This window comes from Staurois parvus, unplaced genomic scaffold, assembly GCF_062004578.1.
Source record: "Staurois parvus isolate SC_StPar_1 unplaced genomic scaffold, SC_StPar_1.0 ptg000636l, whole genome shotgun sequence".
NCBI classification, from domain to species: Eukaryota; Metazoa; Chordata; class Amphibia; order Anura; family Ranidae; genus Staurois; species Staurois parvus.
The window spans coordinates 716,457-738,331 of record NW_028318432.1 but is presented as its reverse complement, the minus strand read 5'-3'; the positions used below and the strand labels follow the sequence as shown (position 1 = coordinate 738,331).

The following is a 21,875-nucleotide window of genomic DNA, read 5'->3' as shown; positions in this document are numbered from 1 at the left end:
AGATACGTTTTTCTTCCCAGTTTACACCACACGCAGTTCCTGTACAGTTTTGATGCAGTTTGCCATGTTCCATTATGGTTCTTTGCAGAAAAATGCAGCCTGTTCTTTTTTTTCTGCAACCAGAACACACTGGAACTGCAAGCGCTGATGTGAACTATGACATTGACAACCATATAACCGTATTTCCGCATGCACAATTTTTACGCTTTTTTGACACATTCCGGTGTTTTTTATGCTTTCCGGTTAGTTTTTTCCCCATTTTTTCAATTTCAATCGAGAAATAAAAGTTTAAGTGCATTTTTGGTGCAATCCGGTGCATTATTTATGCGTTTTACTGCGTTCCAGTACAGTTCCGTGCAGAAAAAATGCAGTCTGCTCTTTATTTTTTTGGAATTGCAAGCCCTGATGTGAACTATGACATTGACAACCATATAACCTACTTTCTGTGCATTTTGGATGCAAAAAAAAAGCAACTGAAAGACATGTAGTGTGAACTGGCCCTAAAATCATCCCCAGAAGTCAGACACAGAGGCAGACTAACCATTTGAGCACTCAGGCAGTGCCTGAGGGCCCGGGGTCAGTAGGGGGCCCCATGAAATGCCACAGGGACCTTTTTCATAGGCTTTTTTGAGTTTGGGCAAGGACACAGGGGCCCCAATGATCCCCTATTGCCTGGGGGCCCCATGAGTTGTCAGTCCACCCCTGGTCAGACACGTGAGACAGATGGGATGGCCTCAGCCGCTGCTCTATCTACGCCCTCTGATGTTTTTGCCCCACCCGCGGGGAGGGGGGGCTTGATCACAGAGATGTTGGCGGGACAAAATGCGTCAGAAGGCGTTGCTAGAACGGCGGCTGAGTCCATCCCATCTGTCTCACGTGTCTGACTCACGGGGTTGGATTTAGAGCTTTGGTAACATGTACCCTTTAATGGGGGGCAGTTGAAAAGCCACTCCCCCCAACCACAGGTCTAAATGATGCCTGTGCTCCCCATGTGAACACACATGTCGGGGGATTGGCTTTATGTGGCTATGAATTGTCTCCGATATCAGGAACTCCTTCAAACAAATCGAATTAGTAGCCACGCCCAGCACTGATTTGCATACTGACTTTTACCAAAAAGTCGGTATTTGCATATCAGTGATGGGGGGGGGGGGTTAGAGGGAAGGGAGGGGGGTAGTAAAGGGGGTGGATGGATGGGTGGGGTGGTGGTGACGGTGGGATATACAGAACCCCCTCCTCCCCGGGATGGTGATGATGATGCACCGGAGGAAGGTGGTCCGTGTCCCCGGGGGGAGGAGGAGGAGGACCGGCCGGGGTGGGCGGAGGATGGTCGGCAGACACAGGCTGTCTGTGCTCCGGAGACAGGTGGGCAGAGGGCGGAGGAGGAGGACCGGGCTGAGCGGAGACCATGCGGAGGAGCGGACTCATCCTCCTGGGCACCAGCCTGCTGCTCGTCCTCATCACCGTCTGGCTGGCCATAGGAGAAGCCCCCCGGTACAGGTACGGGGATGGGGGAGGGGAGGGTGCCATCACCAACCCATCGCCGCCATCCGCCCGTACTTTGCCTCTGCCTAGGTCGGTGCTACACCGTGTTCTTGCAGCTTCCAGAGACCCCCCACCCCGGAGATACCACAACGATTCCATACGATGATCCAATCCCAACATTTCTCCATGGAATATCGACAAGACAGATCGATTACCTGCAAAACCGATCAATTTTACTGAAGCTGATTGATCAGAGCGGAAAATGTAATGAAAGGAATGTAGATCGGTCAACTTGGTCGCTGAGCGTATGGGGGCATTGATCTTATCCATCCCCCGATCGGATTTTTTTGTCTTCACAGACAGGAAATTGATCAATAATATGATCGTATGTAAAACCGATCAATTGATCTGAAATTATTCCGATCGGTCAAGATGGGGAAAAAAAATCAGATTGTAAGAATGTAGATCAATTGATCAATAGTACGATTGTATATAAATCTGATCAATTTATCTGAAATTATTCCGATCGGTCAAGATGGGGAAAAAAAATCAGATTGTAAGAATGTAGATCAACTGATCAATAGTACGATTGTATACAAATCAAATCCATTTATCCAAAATTATTCTGATCGGTTTTGATAGGAAAGGAGATCAGATTGTAGGAATGTAGATAATTGATCAATAGTGTGATTGTATAGAAATCTGATCAATTTATCCAAAATTATTCCAATTGGTTTGGATGGAAAAAAAAATAAGATGGTTAGAATGTAGATCAATGGATCAATAGTACGATTTTATATAAATCTGATCAATTTATCTGAAATTATTCCGATCGGTCAAGATGGGGGAAAAAAATCAGATTGTAGGAATGTAGATCAATTGATCAATAGTACGATTGTATATAAATCTGATCAATTTATCCAAAATTATTCCGATCGGTTTTGATAGGAAAAGAGATCAGATTGTAGGAATGTAGATAATTGATCAATAGTGTGATTGTATAAAATCTGATCAATTTATCCAAAATTATTCCAATTGGTTTTGATGGAAAAAAAAATAAGATGGTTAGAATGTAGATCAATTGATTTATAATATGACTGCGTATAAATCTGATCAATTTAATTGAAGTGGTTCTAATCGATCCTGATAGATAATCTGATTGTATGAAAGTAGATCAATCAATATGATTGTTAGGTATATGGTGCGCTGCATGATCCTATTAATTTTCTAATCACATTTATTTTCTCCCAGACAGAAAAGTGATCAATAATACGATTGTATATATAACCGATTAATTGATCTGAAATTATTCCGATCGGTCTGGATGGGAAAAAAATTTAGATTGTTGGAATGTAGATCAATTGATCAATAATTTGATTGTATATATAACCAATCGATTGATCTGAAATTATTCAAATCGGTCTTGATAAGAAAAAAATCAGATTGTCGGAATTTAGATCAGTTGATCAAAGTTATGATTGTATATAATTCTGATCAATTTCATTGATGTGATTCTGATCAGTCCTGATAGATAATCCGATTGTATGAAAGTAAATAAATCAATATGATCATTATGTGTATGGTGCATCCAATGATCTTATCAATCTTCCAATCGTATTTATTTTCTCCCAGACAGTAAAGTGATCAATAATACGATTGTATATATAACCGATCAGTTGATCTGAAATTTTCCGATCAGTCTTGAGAAAAAAATCAGATTGTTAGAATTTAGATCAATAAATCGATAATATGTACATAACTCTGATCAATTTAATTGAAGTGATTCTGATCGGTCCTGATAGATAATCCGATTGTATAAAAGTAGATCAATCACTATGATTGTTATGTGTATGGTGCATCGAATGACTATCAATTTTCCGACTGTATTTTTTTTTCTCCCAGACAGTAATATATGATTGCATATAAAACTGATCAATTTATCTGAAATGATTCTGAAAAATAATTTAGATTGTAGAAATTAGATCAGCTGATCAAAAATACAATTTTGTATACATATATAAAACCGATCAATTGATCTAAAATTATTCCGCTCGGTCTTGATGGGAAAAAAATTTAGAATGTAGATCAGTTGATCAATAATATGATCAATAATATGATTGTATATAAATTGATCAATTTCATTGAAGTGATTCTGATCAGTCCTGGTAGATAATCTGATTGTAGGAAAGTAGATCAATCAATATGATTGTTATGTGTATAGTGCATCAAATGACTTTATCGGTTTTCCGACCAGGGGTGGACTGACCATTTGGAAACTCGGGTACTGCCCGAGGGCCCGGGGTCGGTAGGGGGCCCCATGAGATGCCCCCGGTACCTTTTTCATAGGCTTTTTTGAGTTTGGGCAAGGACACAGGGGCCCCATGATCCCCTATTGCCTGGGGGCCCCATGAGTTGTCAGTCCGCCCCTGTAGGGGCCCCATGAGTTGTCAGCCCACCCCTGTAGGGGCCCCATGAGTTGTCAGTCCGCCCCTGTAGGGGCCCCATGAGTTGTCAGTCCGCCCCTGTAGGGGCCCCATGAGTTGTCAGGCCGCCCCTGTAGGGGCCCCATGAGTTGTCAGTCCTCCCCTGTAGGGGCCCCATGAGTTGTCAGTCCGCCCCTGTAGGGGCCCCATGAGTTGTCAGTCCGCCCCTGTAGGGGCCCCATGAGTTGTCAGGCCGCCCCTGTAGGGGCCCCATGAGTTGCAGGCCGCCCCTGTAGGGGCCCCATGAGTTGTCAGTCCGCCCCTGTAGGGGCCCCATGAGTTGTCAGTCCGCCCCTGTAGGGGCCCCATGAGTTGTCAGTCCGCCCCTGTAGGGGCCCCATGAGTTGTCAGTCCGCCCCTCGTACCGACTGTATTTTGTTTCTCCCAGACAGGAATATATGATTGCATATAAAACTGATCAATTTATCTGAAATAATTGTGAAAAATAATTTAGATTGTAGGAATGTAGATCAATTGATCAATAATATGATTGTATATAAACTGATCAATTTCATTGAAGTGATTCTGATTGGTCCTGATAGATAATCTGATTGTATGAAAGTAAATCAATGATCAATCAATGTGATCGTTATGTGTATAGGGCATCAAATGATCCTATCAATCTTCCCGTCGTATTTATTTTCTCCCAGACAGTAAAGTGATCAATATCCGATTATATATATAACCAATCAATTGATCTGAAATTATTCCGATCGGTCTGGATGGGAAAAAAAATTTTTAGATTGTAGGAATGTAGATCAGTTGATCAATAATACGATTGTATGTAAATCCGATCAATGGATATATGTACACACACATATATATATATATATATATATCTCATATATAAATCTGATCTATTTCATTGAAGTGATTCTGATCAGTCCTGATAGATAATCCGATTAGTAGATCAATCAATATGATCAATATATGTATGGTACATCGAATGATCCTATCGATTTTTCAATCTTTTTTTTCCTTCCAGCCAGTAAATCAATCAATAATACAATTTTGTATAAAAAAACAATCAAAGTTATTCTGATTGGAGCTGATGGCTGGTCCAATTGTAGGAAAGTAGATCAATCAATATGATGGTTATGTGTGTGGTTCATCAGACAATCTTATCCAACTGTCGACAAAAACAATCAGATGATAGGAATGTCGATCATTCAATACGATTGTTAAGTGTATGACACATTGAACGACCTTTTCAATCATATTTTTTTTCTCCCATGCAGTAAACCAATCCATAATGTGATTGTATATAAAACTGATTTCATTGTTGCGTACACGATTTTTAGTCTGATCGGTCATAATGAAAAAATCCGATTGTAGGAAGGCAGATCAAACAATATGATTGTTATGTGTATGGCATGTCAAATGATCTTATTCATTTTCTTCTGCCCAGGAAATCAATCAATAATACGATTGTATATAAAACCAATTGAAGTTATTCTGATTGGTCCTGATGGATAATCCAACTATAAGAATGTCGATCATTCCATATGATTGTTACGTGTATGACACATTGAACGATCTTTTCAATCTTCTGATCGTATTTTGTTTCTCCCATGCAGTAGATCAATCCATAATACGATTGTATATAAATCTGATTTCATTGACATTATTCTGATGGAAAATCCAATCATAAGAATGTCGATCGTTCCATATGATTGTTACGTGTATGGTACATCCAACAATCTTTTCATTCTTCCAATCATATTTTCTTTTCTCCCAGACAGTAAATTAATCAACAATATGATTGTATATTAAACCGATCGATTTAATTGGAATTATATCAGGTTTTGACAAAAAAGAAAATCAGATGACAGGAATGTAGATCATTCGATACGATTGTTAAGTGTATGGTGCATGGAATGATCTTTTCAATCTTCTGATTGTATTTTTTTCTCCCAGACAGTAAATCGACCAACAATACAATTGTATGTAATATCACTCCATGTATGGTCACCATTAACAATCATATCAATCTATCTACTGTCCCACGTTCAGATTTTCTGTGCAGATCAATCAGAATAACTTTGGTTAAATCGATTGGTTTTGCTCAAAATCGATTGATAACGCAGTATGTGTCTTTTCATACTCCATAGATGTAGTCACATTCCACGATCCCGTGAAGAACCGTTCCATCAGATTGTCACGTACACGATTTTTACTCTGATCGGTGAAAAAATACGATTGCAGGAAAGGAGACTGTATCAATATGATTGCTATGTACAGGGGCGGACTGACCATTTGGAAACTCGGGCACTGCCCGAGGGCCCGGGGTCAGTAGGGGGCCCCATGAGATGCCCCTGGTACCTTTTTCATAGGCTTTTTTGAGTTTGGGCAAGGACACAGGGGCCCCATGATCCCCTATTGTCCGGGGGCCCATGATCCCCTATTGTCCGGGAGCCCCATGATCCCGTATTGCCTGGGGGCCCCATGATTCCCTATTGTCCGGGAGCCCCATGATCCCCTATTGCCCGGGGGCCCCATGATCCCCTATTGCCCGGGGGCCCCATGATCCCCTATTGCCCGGGGGCCCCATGATCCCCTATTGTCCGGGACCCCATGATCCCCTATTGCCTGGGGGCCCTTAGATCCCCTATTGCCTGGGGGCCCCATGATCCCCTATTGTCCGGGAGCCCCATGATCCCCTATTGTCCAGGAGCCCCATGATCCCCTATTGCCCGGGGGCCCCATGATCCCCTGTTGACCGGGGGCCCCTGATCCCCTATTGCCTGGGGGCCCCATGGTCCCCTATTGCCTGGGGGCCCCATGATCCCCTATTGCCTGGGGGCCCCATGATCCCCTATTGCCCGGGGGCCCCATGAGTTGTCAGTCCGCCCCTGGCTATGTGTATGGCGCGTCAAATGATCTTATTCATTTTCCGATCATATTTTTTTATTCTGCACAGGAAATCGATCAATAATACGATTGTATATGAAACCAGTTGAAGTTATTCTGATTGGTCCTGATGGATGGTCCAGTCATAGATCTGTAGATCATTCGATGTGATTGTTAGGTGTATGCTGCATCGAATCTTCTTAGTGATTTTCCAATCATGTTTTATTCCTTCCAGACAGTAAATCGATCAATAATATAATTGTATTCAAAGTTATTCTGATTGGTCCCAAACAGGGGTGGTCTGACAACTCATGGGGCCCCCGGGCAATAGGGGATCATGGGGCCCCCGGGCAATAGGGGATCATGGGGCCCCTGTGTCCTTGCCCAAACTCAAAAAATCCTATGAAAAAGGTACCAGAGGCATCTCATGGGGCCCCCTACTGACCCTGGGCCCTCGGGCAGTGCCCCAGTTTCCAAATGGTCAGTCCGCCCCTGATCCCAAAAGATAATGAAGGATGTAGACACTATAAGGTTGATGGTAGATGTAAAGGAGATTGTACAATCAGATTGTATAGTGTATGGTCACCTTTAGGTGCTGTTGATATTGTTGGGACTGTTGCAGGTGAACTTTGCCCCCAGATGAAGGCTCCTATTACTATCAATGGGTCTGTTCATGTTACCGGTCGTGTTAAGCTTTAAAAATGGGGAAAATTGTTTGTTTTCCCCCCCCCCACAGACTTATGAGAGCGCCTGAAATCTGCACGTTTTATAGGCGCTCCAATTTAAAAGTCTATGGGGCCAAAAATTGCACGATTCTCTTCCCAGTCGCATGTAAAAATGCATAATACAGCCTCTAAATAGGCTCACGTTTAAACGTGAATGGAGGCGTTCTGTCTGTGTTGCAGCAGACGTTCGTTGCAGACATTCGATTGATTAAAACAAGCAGATCAAATGGTTGATGGGATGTAATATCAGTGTCTGTGGGCAGCATAACCCCCCACCGATGCCAGTACTATACACTGATCAATCTGATCATTCAATCGTTAGGATTGTTTCCATGTTCCATAGAATCGGACAATGATGGTTTTTTGGCTTTGATTCGGATAGTTGTGTCAGGGAAGTTCCTTCCAGCTGATTGCGTGGCAGGAGGAGCCCCTGATTGAGATTCCGTTCGTATTACTACAGCTGGCCATACACGTATAGATTTTATTTCAGGTACTTATATAGCTCTGTCAATTTACACAGCGATTTACATATATATTGTACATTCACATCAGTCCCTAACCCTCAAGGGGCGTACAATCTAAGGTCCCTAACTCACATTCATACATACACATACTAGGGCCAATTTAGACAGGAGCCAATTCACCTACCAGCATGTCTGGAGTGTGGGAGGAAACAGGAGTACCTGGAGTAAACGCACGCAGGCACAGGGAGAACATGCAAACTCCAGGCAGGTGGTGCTGTGGTTGGGATTTGAACCCACGCCCCTAGTACTGCCAGGTGGAAGTGCTAACCATTTAGCCACTGTGCTGCCCAGTACATATAGATTTTTGTTTGAGAATTTTCATTTCAAGAATATTCGTTTGATTTTCTAATGGTTAGTGGGGTCAAATCGATGTTCGTTTTCGACAGCAGTGACGGGAAAATTTGAACGGGCAGGAAGAAAAACTTTTCTTGATCAAGTGAATTTTTGGCCAGTGTGTGTGATTATTTTTCCAGGCAGCATAGTGGCTCAGTGGTTATCACTTCTGCCTGGTAGCATGAAGGTCATTGATTCAAATCTCAACCATGGCACCACCTGCCTGGAGTTTGCATGTTCTCCCTGTGCCTGCGTGGGTTTCCTCCAGGTTCTCTGGTTTCCTCCCACACTCCACAGACATGCTGGTAGGTGGATTGGCTCCTGTCTAAATTGGCCCTAGTATGTATGAATGTAAGTTAGGGACCTTAGCAGGGGCAGACTGACAGCTCATGGGGCCCCTGTGTCCTTGCCCACACTCAAACTACTCCCAAAAAAGCCTATGAAAGGTAACAGGGGCATCTCATGGGGCCCCCTACTGATCCCGGGCCCTTGGGCAGTGCCCAAGAGTCTGAATGGTCAGTCTGCCCCGGGACCTTAGATTGTACACCCCTTGAGGTTCAGGGACTGATGTGAATGTACAATATATATGTAAAGTGTGGCACTATATAAGTACATGAAATAAATAAATTGTTCTAAAATCACATTCCTTCTATAATCGAATGTTAAAAGGAAAAGACAATCTTCGTACGACATTCGTCCATTCATCGACTGTTCAGAGAACTTTGTACGATGTTTCTTACGAATATTCTCGCCTGAAAATCTACACGTGTATGGCCAGCTTTATGCCGACCATAGACGGGTCGAAGATCGTCCGATGTTTGACCCATCTCTGGCCAGCTTTAGGCCCCGTTCACATGTTGTGTGCTGGGAATGTGTGTTCTTGCTCACAATCGTTTGGAGTGATTTACAAGCGTTTCCAGGACCGCCCAGTCACTTGTCGCCGCAGAGAAGCCGAGGGGCCAGACGTTGTGCCAGACACGTGTATGTGTGCGGTTTGCTGCGACTCTCGTGTGTTTTGTTATACGACAGTTCACACTGATGCGGAATTTGCAGCGTTTTCTGTGCAGATTCTGCAAGGCATGTGAACCGATGCGGGTGTGTATGTTAAATTAACAACCCCCCCGAAATCGGTCTGCAAAACGCGGTGCGATGAATCTAATCGCATCGGTGCGAATACTCATGCAATCTGATCCTAGTGTGGACCCAAAAAAGGGTCCTGCATCTTTTTGGTGCGGTGCGATTTGAGCCATACATAATGTGCGACTCCAATCGTACCGCACACACATCACATGTGATTAGCACAGGAATGCCATGTGGTTCTTGTGTGAATCACATGCAATGTACTGCACAGCATTAGTGTGAACCCAGCCTAAACCCACAACAGTAAAATCAGTCTGTATATGCAGTAAAGCATGCTGGTTATACTCACTGTGGAACCTAAGGGGTTAATCCTCTGCATTGTGTAAAAAGGCTGTTTGATCCTGTCTTCTCTGCCCCTCCTCTTGTTGAAATGACCACTTGATACAGACTGAATCCATAGTCACATGCACACGCTCTGTTTGGTGTGTATTGCTAGAAAGGTTTTTTTTTCTTTTCTTGAGAGAGTGCATGTGATCAGCACAGGGCCTATCAGCGCTGTCGAGACAGAGGCCAGGGGTCCTGCATCCTCCTAGAGCAGAAAGAAAACTCGTACAATCTTTAACCAGTGCTCTGCTGGACACTGACAGAAGTCACAAGATTGCTATATACTGCTGATGAGAAAATGTATTTAGCAGTTTATATTTACTAAAATATTAGCACTTCCATGTTGTGTGTACCATGGGAGACCAGACATAGTGAATGCAGGGTCCAGGGAGACCAGATATAGTGAATGCAGGGTCCTGGGAGACCGGATATAGTAAATGTGGGGTCCGGGGAGACCGGATATAGTGAATGCCGGGTCCTGGGAGACTGGATATAGTGAATGCGGGGTCCGGGGAGACCAGATATAGTGAATGCGGGGTCTGGGGAGACCAGATATAGTGAATGCCGGGTCCTGGGAGACCAGATATAGTGAATGCGGGGTCCGGGGAGACCAGATATAGTGAATGCGGGGTCCGGGGAGACCAGATATAGTGAATGCCGGGTCCTGGGAGACCAGATATAGTGAATGCGGGGTCTGGGGAGACCAGATATAGTGAATGCAGGGTCTGGGGAGACCAGATATAGTGAATGCCGGGTCCTGGGAGACCAGATATAGTGGATGCGGGGTCCGGGGAGACCAGATATAGTGAATGCGGGGTCCGGGGAGACCAGATACAGTGAATGCGGGGTCCGGGGAGACCAGATATAGTGAATGCGGGGTCCGGGGAGACCAGATATAGTGAATGCGGGGTCCGGGGAGACCAGATATAGTGAATGCCGGGTCCGGGGAGACCAGATATAGTGAATGTCGGGTCCTGGGAGACCAGATATAGTGGATGCAGGGTCCTGGGAGACCAGATATAGTGAATGCAGGGTCCTGGGAGACCAGATATAGTGAATGCAGAGTCCGGGGAGACCAGATATAGTGAATGCAGAGTCCTGGGAGACCAGATATAGTGAATGCGGGGTCCGGGGAGACCAGATATAGTGAATGCAGGGTCTGGGGAGACCAGATATAGTGGATGCAGGGTCCGGGGAGACCAGATATAGTGAATGCAGGGTCCGGGGAGACCAGATATAGTGAATGCAGAGTCCGGGGAGACCAGATATAGTGAATGCAGGGTCCTGGGAGACCAGATATAGTGAATGCAGAGTCCTGGGAGACCAGATATAGTGAATGCGGGGTCCGGGGAGACCAGATATAGTGAATGCAGGGTCTGGGGAGACCAGATATAGTGGATGCAGGGTCCGGGGAGACCAGATATAGTGAATGCAGGGTCCGGGGAGACCAGATATAGTGAATGCAGAGTCCGGGGAGACCAGATATAGTGAATGCAGGGTCCGGGGAGACCAGATATAGTGAATGCAGGGTCCGGGGAGACCAGATATAGTGAATGCAGAGTCCGGGGAGACCAGATATAGTGAATGCAGGGTCCTGGGAGACCAGATATAGTGAATGCAGAGTCCTGGGAGACCAGATATAGTGAATGCGGGGTCCGGGGAGACCAGATATAGTGAATGCAGGGTCTGGGGAGACCAGATATAGTGGATGCAGGGTCCGGGGAGACCAGATATAGTGAATGCAGGGTCCGGGGAGACCAGATATAGTGAATGCAGAGTCCGGGGAGACCAGATATAGTGAATGCAGGGTCCGGGGAGACCAGATATAGTGAATGCAGGGTCCGGGGTTAGTAACTCTTTAAGGATGAACCGCACCAAAATGCATGTCACGGGTTTTGCCGCAATTTTAGCTCGATTTGGAAAGTACTAAGTGTGAATGGGGCCTGAAGTTTAGGAACAGGTGTATTCCTGTGTGCATTGCTGTAACGCATGGCACTGCACACTACTTGTGTTGTGGTGCTATTCATTCTGAAGAACGCTCTGACGCACCTTGCCGACAAAGGTGTAGTGCTGTGCAACATGAGGCAACACACTAACCTGTGTACTGCAGGAAAGGTGCAGGTCCGTGTTTCAGGATTTTGAGGTGCGTTGTCATTCCATACATTTGGAATGGGCTGCATAATTCAGCGCAACTTAGGCTCCATGCACACTAGGGTTTTTGTAAAGCTCCTAGAAGCTGTCATTAGCAGTTTTTCTGCTCCTAGAAGCTAATCAGTGTTCTCCTATGTGTCCATGCACACTACTTTAGGCTATTAGCATTTTTTGAGCTTCAGCGTCTAGGAGCAGGAAAGAAATTGGTTTTGTAGAGTTCTTCGGAGTGTTTATCCCACAGAAAAACAAAATGCTGCTAAATGCTACTAAAACACTCCTAACAGCAGAGCACTGGTTAAAGCTTGTAGGAGGAGATTTCATTCTCCCCTGATTGTCCTATGAGGCTGCAGGACCCCTGAGCCTCTGTCTGGACAGTGCTGATTGGCCCTGTGCTGATCACATTGCACTCTCCCAAAGAAAGAAAAAACTATAGTAATACACACCAAACTGAGCATGTGCAAAGTGACTCCTAGGGCTCTGTACTATCAAAAGATGGATTGGTCAAAGAAGGGGAGGATCAGAGAAGACAGGATCAAACATCCTTTTTAAACAATGTGGAGGATTAAACCCTTAGGTTCCACAGTGAGTATAACAAGCATGCTTTACTGCATATACAGACTGATTTTACTGTTACTAAACCCATAGTAACTCTTTAATGCGTGGTATTGATGCACATGTGTTAAAGCAACACACGCCGGACGCATCCCTGACGTGAACCTAGCCTGGTCCCGCAACCATCGATTTTGACTTTGGTTGACTTTTTCCAGTAATGTTTTGACTGATGCAGATAAATTTTATTTATCTGCTTGGAATGTTCTGACACCCGTTTTGTTCACGCTTGAGTGACATTGCTGCGTTGCGTTATTGGGGCTTCATTTTGCGCATTTTTAATCGTGTATTTGGAGCAGCACATTTATTAGAATTGGCCTCCCTTTGTTCTAGAAACATGCTAAAGAAGCTCATGCACCACATTTTGGACATAAACCAAGTGCATTGGTGTGGTTTTGAGCATTTTTTCATACACGAGACACTGGCCAGTTGTCATACATGGGACACTGTAAAGTTGTCATACACAGGAAACTGGTGAGTTGTCATACGCAAGACACTGGACAGTTGTCATACACGGGACACTGGACAGTTGTCATACACGGGACACTGGACAGTTGTCATACACGGGACACTGGCCAGTTGTCATACACGGGACATTGGACAGTTGTCATACACGGGACACTGGCCAGCTGTCATGCAAGGGACACTGGCCAGCTGTCATGCAACGGACACTGGCCAGTTGTCATACACGGGACACTGGCCAGTTGTCATACACGGGACACTGTCCACTTGTCGTACAGGAAACACTGGCCAGTTGTCGTACACGGGACACTGGTCAGTTGTCGTACACGGGACACTGGCAAGTTGTCGTACACGGGACACTGGCCACTTGTCGTACACGAAACACTGGCCAGTTGTCGTACACGGGACACTGGTCAGTTGTCGTACACGGGACACTGGTCAGTTGTCGTACACGGGACACTGGCCAGTTGTCGTACACGGGACACTGGCCAGTTGTCGTACACGGCACACTGGCCAGTTGTCGTACACGGGACACTGGCCAGTTGTCGTACACGGGACACTGGCCAGTTGTCGTACACGAGACACTGGCCAGTTGTCGTACACGGGACACTGGCCAGTTGTCGTACACGGGACACTGGCCAGTTGTCGTACACGGGACACTGGCCAGTTGTCGTACACGGTACACTGGAAAGCTGTCGTACACGGGACACTGGCCAGCTGTCGTACACGGGACACTGGCCAGCTGTCGTACACGGGACACTGGCCAGCTGTCGTACACGGGACACTGGCCAGCTGTCGTACACGGGACACTGGCCAGCTGTCGTACACGGGACACTGGCCAGCTGGCTTACACGGGACACTGGCCAGCTGTCGTACACGGGACACTGGCCAGCTGGCTTACACGGGACACTGGCCAGCTGTCGTACACGGGACACTGGCCAGCTGTCCTGCAAGGGACACGGGACACTGGCCAGCTGTCCTGCAAGGGACACTGGCCAGCTGTCATGCAAGGGACACTGGCCAGTTGTCATACACGGGACACTGGCCAGTTGTCATACACGGGACACTGGCCACTTGTCGTACAGGAAACACTGGCCAGTTGTCGTACACGGGACACTGGTCAGTTGTCGTACACGGGACACTGGCAAGTTGTCGTACACGGGACACTGGCCACTTGTCGTACACAAAACACTGGCCAGTTGTCGTACACGGGACACTGGTCAGTTGTCGTACACGGGACACTGGTCAGTTGTCGTACACGGGACACTGGCCAGTTGTCGTACACGGGACACTGGCCAGTTGTCGTACACGGCACACTGGCCAGTTGTCGTACACGGGACACTGGCCAGTTGTCGTACACGGGACACTGGCCAGTTGTCGTACACGGGACACTGGCCAGTTGTCGTACACGGTACACTGGAAAGCTGTCGTACACGGGACACTGGCCAGCTGTCGTACACGGGACACTGGCCAGCTGTCGTACACGGGACACTGGCCAGCTGTCGTACACGGGACACTGGCCAGCTGTCGTACACGGGACACTGGCCAGCTGTCGTACACGGGACACTGGCCAGCTGTCGTACACGGGACACTGGCCAGCTGGCTTACACGGGACACTGGCCAGCTGTCGTACACGGGACACTGGCCAGCTGGCTTACACGGGACACTGGCCAGCTGTCGTACACGGGACACTGGCCAGCTGTCGTACACGGGACACTGGCCAGCTGGCTTACACGGGACACTGGCCAGCTGGCGTACACGGGACACTGGCCAGCTGTCGTACACGGGACACTGGCCAGCTGGCGTACACGGGACACTGGCCAGCTGTCGTACACGGGACACTGGCCAGCTGTCGTACACGGGACACTGGCCAGCTGTCGTACACGGGACACTGGCCAGCTGTCGTACACGGGACACTGGCCACTTGTCGTACACGGGACACTGGCCACTTGTCGTGCACGGGACACTGGCCAGCTGTCGTGCACGGGACACTGGCCAGCTGTCGTACACGGGACACTGGCCAGCTGTCGTACACGGGACACTGGCCAGCTGTCGTACACGGGACACTGGCCAGCTGTCGTACACGGGACACTGGCCAGCTGTCGTACACGGGACACTGGCCACTTGTCGTACACGGGACACTGGCCACTTGTCGTACACGGGACACTGGCCATCTGTCGTACACGGGACACTGGCCAGCTGTCGTACACGGGACACTGGCCACTTGTCGTACACGGGACACTGGCCAGCTGTCGTACACGGGACACTGGCCACTTGTCGTACACGGGACACTGGCCAGCTGCATTAGATTCTGTGTGCTCCAGTTTTAGTAAATCTCCCCTTGTGTGCTGGCTGGTGGAACAGCTGGGATGTGTGTTGATCCTCTGGACACTATTAAACCAGACTACAGAGCCCTCAATGTTTTCCCAGGGCTGGTGGCTTCCACGGCATCCATGCTATCTGAATGCTACTGTCCTGTATACCGGGATATTTTTGACATCATGTCCAGCCAGCAGTGGCGCCAGTTCCAGCCTGAAGTGTTGCCAATCCAAACAGCGGCCATCTTCTCAGTTGGTTTCAGACTGACACCTGCACTCAGCAGTGCCATGGGTTACCGAAGCTCCAGTTGAGGATGGCACGGCAGTTCCCTTTAATGGGACCCACTTGTACTCCCATTTATTCGGCTTATGTATGGTGATACAATCTACCACCCTACCATCTACCTCCACATCATGTCAGGAGTTGTCACCGGGGTTGAGGTGAGACTGAGCTGGCTTAATTCCATCCCATTGAGTCTATGGTATATTATGGCGGTTTACTGACTTGTGAGATGTCATATTTATCAAGTTAATTAAAGGATGATATATTTATTCTAATTGATGGACTGAACGTTTTCCTTGGAAATCATCATTGACTAATCTTTATCTACAGTGCACAGTCTTTGTTCTCTGGATATAAGAACACTGACCTTAGTCCCCTTTAATGCGAGCTGTCCATTTGGGTCCACCTGTCAGTTTTTAGGTGGACCCTATCAGACCCTCCATTCTCCTCTATAGAGTGGTGCATCTGAATGGATTTGTGTCCATTTACACCCATCTGCCTCCAAATCGATGTGCTAAAAACAGCTGGAAGTGGATCTGTTCTCCTCCCTCTGGGCAGATCGGTTCGGAGGGTGGTCGGGTGTAAAGGAACAGCTGGTCCAGGGAGGAGGTGTAGAAAGAGAAAAGGAGGGGCCCCAGGATGGAGCCTTGGGGTACCCCAACAAAAAGAGGAAGAGGAGCGGAGGAGTTGGTGTTGTATGTGATGCTGAAAGTGTGCTGAGAAAGGTAAGAGGAGAATCAGGTGAGATCAGAGTCATGGAGGCCAAGGGAGTGGAGTTTACTGAGGAGGAGCGGGTGGTCGGCTGTGTCATCGGCAGCGGAAAGGTCTAAGAGTATGAGTATGGAGTAATGGCCGTTGGTTTTAGCAGTTAGTAGGTCATTCGTGAGTTTTAGTAGAGCAGTTTGATGTTGAGGGTGGAAGCCAGACTGTAGAGAGATTGGGAAGGTTGTTGTCGGTGAGGTAGTAATTCATGTGGTTGTGAACAAGGCGCTTAAGAAGCTTGGAGGAAAATGGGAGCAGGGAGGTGGGTCCTACGTTATTCAAACAGATGGGGTCAAGTGGGGAGGGAAAGGTGCTGGTGGAGAGGGAGAGGTTGAAGATGAGGGTTAGGCTACGTTCACACTAGCGTTGTGTGCAGGAGGCAGAGAGGCGTTTGGGAAGCGTTTTTACCGCTTCCCAAATGCCTCGGACAATTGTGCACATTGCAGCACATGGTGCTGTTCTAACAGGAGTGTTAACGTCGCGTCGCGGCAAAACGGACGCCTCTGGTCGAGTCAGGAGGCGTTGAAGCCTCCTATTCTTGTCTATGGTGCCACTCCGCAAACGCCCGGACGGTGTTTGTGGTGCGGTTGAGACGCGGTTGCGGGGCATTTGCGGAGCGGTAACACCATTCAAACTTCATTCTAGGCGTTGAAGCCTCCTATTCTAGTCTAGCAAAACACAGTTCAGTTTTACAGAGGATACTCGAAACAACTAATTATGCCTGGCAACATCTGACAGTGAACGTGGATGGAAGGCAGTCTGACACACTGTACAAAAAAAATACATAAGGCAACAATATGCCCCCAAAAAGGAAATTACTAAGCAGATCAAGTGGCCTAAAAACACAAGGCTTTAATAAATGTCAACAGTACAAAACACTAAGACTACGTTCACACTAGCGTTGTGTGCAGGTGGCAGAGAGGCGCTTGGGAAGCGTTTTTACCGCTTCCCAAACGCCTCTGGCAATTCTGCACATTGCAGCACTTGGTGCTGTTCTAACGGGAGCGTTAGCGTCGCGGCAAAACGGACGCCTCTGGTTGAGTCAGGAGGCGTTGAAGCCTCCTATTCTAGTCTATGGTGCCGCTCTGCAAACGCCCGGCTGGCGTTTGCGGTGGGTTGCGACGCGGTTGCGGGGCGTTTGCGGAGTGGTAACACCATCCAAACTTCGTTATAGGCATTGAAGCCTCCTATTCTAGTCTATGGTTGCGACGCGGTTGCGGGCCATTTGCAGAGCGGTAACACCATTTAAACTTCATTATAGGCGTTTGTGGGGCGTTTTTAACGCTCGGCAAACGCCTAGCAACCTCCGCTAAACCGTGCATGCGGCGTTTGTGGAGCGTTAAAAAACGCTTTGCAAACGCTGGACCAACGCTTGCCAAATGCTCTAGGGGTGTTTGGCAAGCGTTGGTAAAACAGTCAAGTGTGAACGAGCCCTTAGAGAGTTTAGGATAGAGCAGGAAGGAGGCCGCAATAATCGTGAGGGGACAGGGTCCAGGGGAGAGGTGGTGAGGTGAGCCATGGAAAGGAGTTTGGCAGCTTCCTCGTGGTAACAGGGTCGAAGGAGGAGAGTATTGAGTGTGGTGTTGGGCCTGGTACGTTGGTTGGAGGAGGAAGCTTGACAATGGAGATCTCATCACGAATTGTGTCGGTCTTGTTCTTGGAATGAATGGCAATCTCCTGGGCAGTAAGTAAGTTGGTGGGTGGAGGCAGAGGGGGGTGGCGTAAGGAATTAAGGGTAGAGAAGAGTTGACAAGGATTGGATGAGAGGGTCTTGATGAGAGTGTTGTAGTAGGTTTGTTTAGCAGCATGGAGGCCGGAGTTGTATTTGAGAAGGGAGGATTAGTAGGGGGTGAAGTCTTGCTGGGATTTGGTTTTACGCCATGCTCGCTCCAGACTATGGCTGCATCTCTTCAGACTTCTGGTGTCATCTGTTTGCCAGGGTTGAGACAGGCGAGGCCTCGTTCTGTAGAGGGAGGAGCAAGAGCGTCCAGGGAGGATGATAGTAAGTTGTTGAAGGCCGATGTGGCCAGCTCTGGGCAGGACAGGGGGGCAGTTTTATCATAAAGGCACTCAGTAGCAGAGTAAAGAAGGGAAGGGCTGAGGTGGTGGAGGTGCGTTATAAAATGTGCCAACACATCTGGTGTGAATGGACCCGAAATATAACCTCCACCATAAACTTGTATGCCTGGCTGTGCTGAATGGATGGGGGGGAGGGAGGACACTTTCTTGGGGGGTGGGGATCATTAGTGATCAGGGCAGGATCGGTAACCTGTTAATTCTCACTGAGGTGCTAGGTCCTGTTCAGACTGCCCAGATTTTTTCAACTCGATTTTTAGTGGTACACTAAAATGAAAATTCTAGACTGAAACTGAAAATTCATGATGCATAAAAAAAAGCACAAGAAAAGCTCAAGAAAAATGCATCTGTGGTGTTAAAAATCCTGCTTGCCGCATTTTTGGTGCATATTTGGTCATAAAAAACAAATGCAGTAAAAAGCGCACCTCTTCATTGAGGCCTGGTTCTCACCAATGCGTTTTTTAGTGCTTTTTGCAGAAACGCACTACAGTACATTTAATATGGTTTCCTATGGGACACGTTCACATCAATTCTTTTTTGAGCTGCTGCGTTTTTTGAAAAGGGTTAGGGACTTTTTTTAAATTCAATTTCAATGGAGATGCTGCATTAAGCTCATGGAGTACATTTTTTACGTGTTTTTTTTACGCATTTTTGATTAGTTTTTAATCTGCCCAGCAACAAGTTGACCAAACCTCCCCCCCCTGCAAAATGCATTAAAACCGCGTGTGCAAAAAGGCAAAATGCACTGCAAAACAGACAAAACACTAACTACATTAGTGTGAACCAGGCCTGAAGTGCATTGAAAATGCAGCAAAATCGCATAAAACATGCACACGTGTTGCATTTTTTTATGCATTTTTTGAGTCACATGAGCTAAGAAAAACGCACCCTAAATGTGGTAAAATCATGGCATAACATTGTTAACAGCACGGGTAAAATCACAGGCAAAATTGCGGGTAAAATCATGGGTAAAATCGCACATTTTTTGGCGGCCAATATCGGTGCATTTTTTCCTATCTGAAAAACGCAGATAACACTATTTTCAGCCTATTTCGGCTTCCGATACATTGGTGCATCCCTAACGATTTGCACGCATTTCCACGTAACATGCATAGGGCAGCCTATTCATTCCTTTTTGGACGATGAGATTCGCACGACTTTTAAAGGCACGCTTTGCTGAAATTTCCTTGTGATTCTGTTGCACGACAGTCACAGCAAAATTAAGAATTATGGCACCCAAACACGTGTTGCACATTTTACCATGATTTGGCATCCAAATCCCCAAGTGTGAATGGGGCCTTAGCCTGAGTTCACATTTGTGTGGTGCGGCATTTCGCATGTGATTCGCACAGGAACTGCACCGCATTCCTGTGCAAATCACATGCAAATTCTGTGCGGTCCACACTAGAATCGGATCGTAAGGGTATTCACACCTATGCGATCCAATTCTGCACATCGCACCGCGTTTTGTGGACTGATTTCGGTTTGTTGTTAACTTAACATACACACCCGCAACAGTTCGTATGAACGAGGTGCGATTATGATGTGGCGCGGAATTCGCACAAAAACTGTTGCGAATTCGGCACGGCATCAGTGTGAATCCAGGCTTAGTCCACCCGTAGACTCCAGAATTGTAGCTGGTCCTTGTTTGTAGAACTTGATACAAATGACCATTCCATTAATATAAGCAAACAGAGAAATTATACATTTTCCATCGTTTGTTTTTGAGTGGTCAGATGACATGGAGGAGATGGAGATGTGATCATAACTTGTGACTGATAACTTACAATTGTATCTAAACTATCTAACAAAATCCATGTCTCCATGTATGGCATATCAATGGTTTGGTTGACTATAGATCAATTATTCTATCAAAAGAGATCGATCAGAAAATAACTCAATCATTTATTGAAGTGTGTATGGCCACCATTAGATCTACCAGTAATAATGTCATGTCATGGCCTGTGTGATTAAACAGAAATAGATTGGATTGTTTAAGTTTGTCTTCATAGTGCATAATTTTGTTATATTTAAATGAGATTGTACAGGAATAACACAATCAGATTGTAGTGTGTATGGCCACACTGAGATTGCAAAACAGAAGCGCAAAAAGATTGTTTAGTCAGAAGACAAATTCCAGCCTGGCCAGATTGATTTTTGGTGAATTTGATTTGATAGATCTCTACTGTATTAAAGTAGTAGTAGAGGAAATGCAAAAAAAAAAAAATTGCGCCCTCAGGAGGTTCAAGTCATAATGTACTACTATGCGTTGTGCACGTTATGACAGACTTACCTGCAAATGGAGCCCTCCAGCACAGCGCTGTCACTTCTCCCGGGCACTTCCATCTTTCTTCTGGGTTCATGGTCTCCAGCTGTATGAATGGCTGGGCCGTGATTACGTCACTCCCTCACATGCTCTGATGATGTCACTCCCTCGCATGCTCCAATGACGTCACCAGCTGCATGCTGTGTGAATATTTCCTGAACACTTTCATATTTACCGGTCTTCCTTCTGGGTTCTTGGTCTTCAGCTGTGTGAATGGCCGGGGCCACGATGATGTCACTCCCACACATGCTCCGGTGATGTCACCAGCTGCACGCTGTGTGAATATCTCCTGAACACTTTCATCTTTACCCGGTGTTCCCTCTGGGTTCATGGACTCCAGCTGTATGAATGGCTGGGGCCGCGATGATGTCACTCCGCACATGTTCCTGTGAAGTCACCAGGTGCATGCTGTGTGAATATTTCCTGAACACTTCCATCTTTACCCGGTCTTTCTTCTGGGTTCTTGGTCTCCAGCTGTATGAATGGCCGGGGCCGCGATGATGTCACTCCCGCGTATGCTCCAGTGATGTCACCAGCTGCATTCTGTGTGAATATCTCCTGAACACTTCCATCTTTACCCGGTGTTCCCTCTGGGTTCATGGACTCCGGCTGCATGCTGTGTGAAGATCTCTTGAACACCACAAGTTTGTTTATTGACTGTACATACAGGTAAGCCTTATTATAGACTTACCTGTTGCTACAAGTTAATAAGTGGACTTTACTTGGACTTTGCTTCAAATTTAAATTAACCACTTGACAATTAGTGATGTTCCCATATGTTGCTGGACTTCAAGTGGTTATACTGGGATGATGTCTGCAGCTTCAGCTATTGTCTTTTAGAGCCAACTGTCAATCTTATTGTACAAGCAATTCTAGCGACTAATAAGCAGCTGGATTGCTTTTACAAGCAGTTGGAGGGAATATCCCCCCTTCCGTCACCTTCTGTGACTCTCCACCAGGAGACCTGAGCATCTGGCCGGGGCTTGCAACAGATAACTATAGAGGTAATCAGAGACCGCAATGC

At 46.7% G+C, this 21,875-nt stretch overlaps 1 protein-coding gene across 1 annotated transcript in view; it reads left to right on the top strand.

Annotated features, from left to right (window-relative positions):
- The first annotated feature begins 1,261 nt into the window (after window positions 1-1,261).
- The window catches only part of ST8SIA6 (ST8 alpha-N-acetyl-neuraminide alpha-2,8-sialyltransferase 6), a 147,885-nt gene continuing 127,271 nt past the window's right edge, over window positions 1,262-21,875 (top strand). Inside the window, exon 1 of the mRNA XM_089693707.1 lies at window positions 1,262-1,500. Within this exon, the coding sequence (XP_089549833.1) occupies window positions 1,409-1,500 (92 nt within the window). The 5' untranslated portion in view covers window positions 1,262-1,408. The remainder of the gene's footprint in view (window positions 1,501-21,875) is intronic.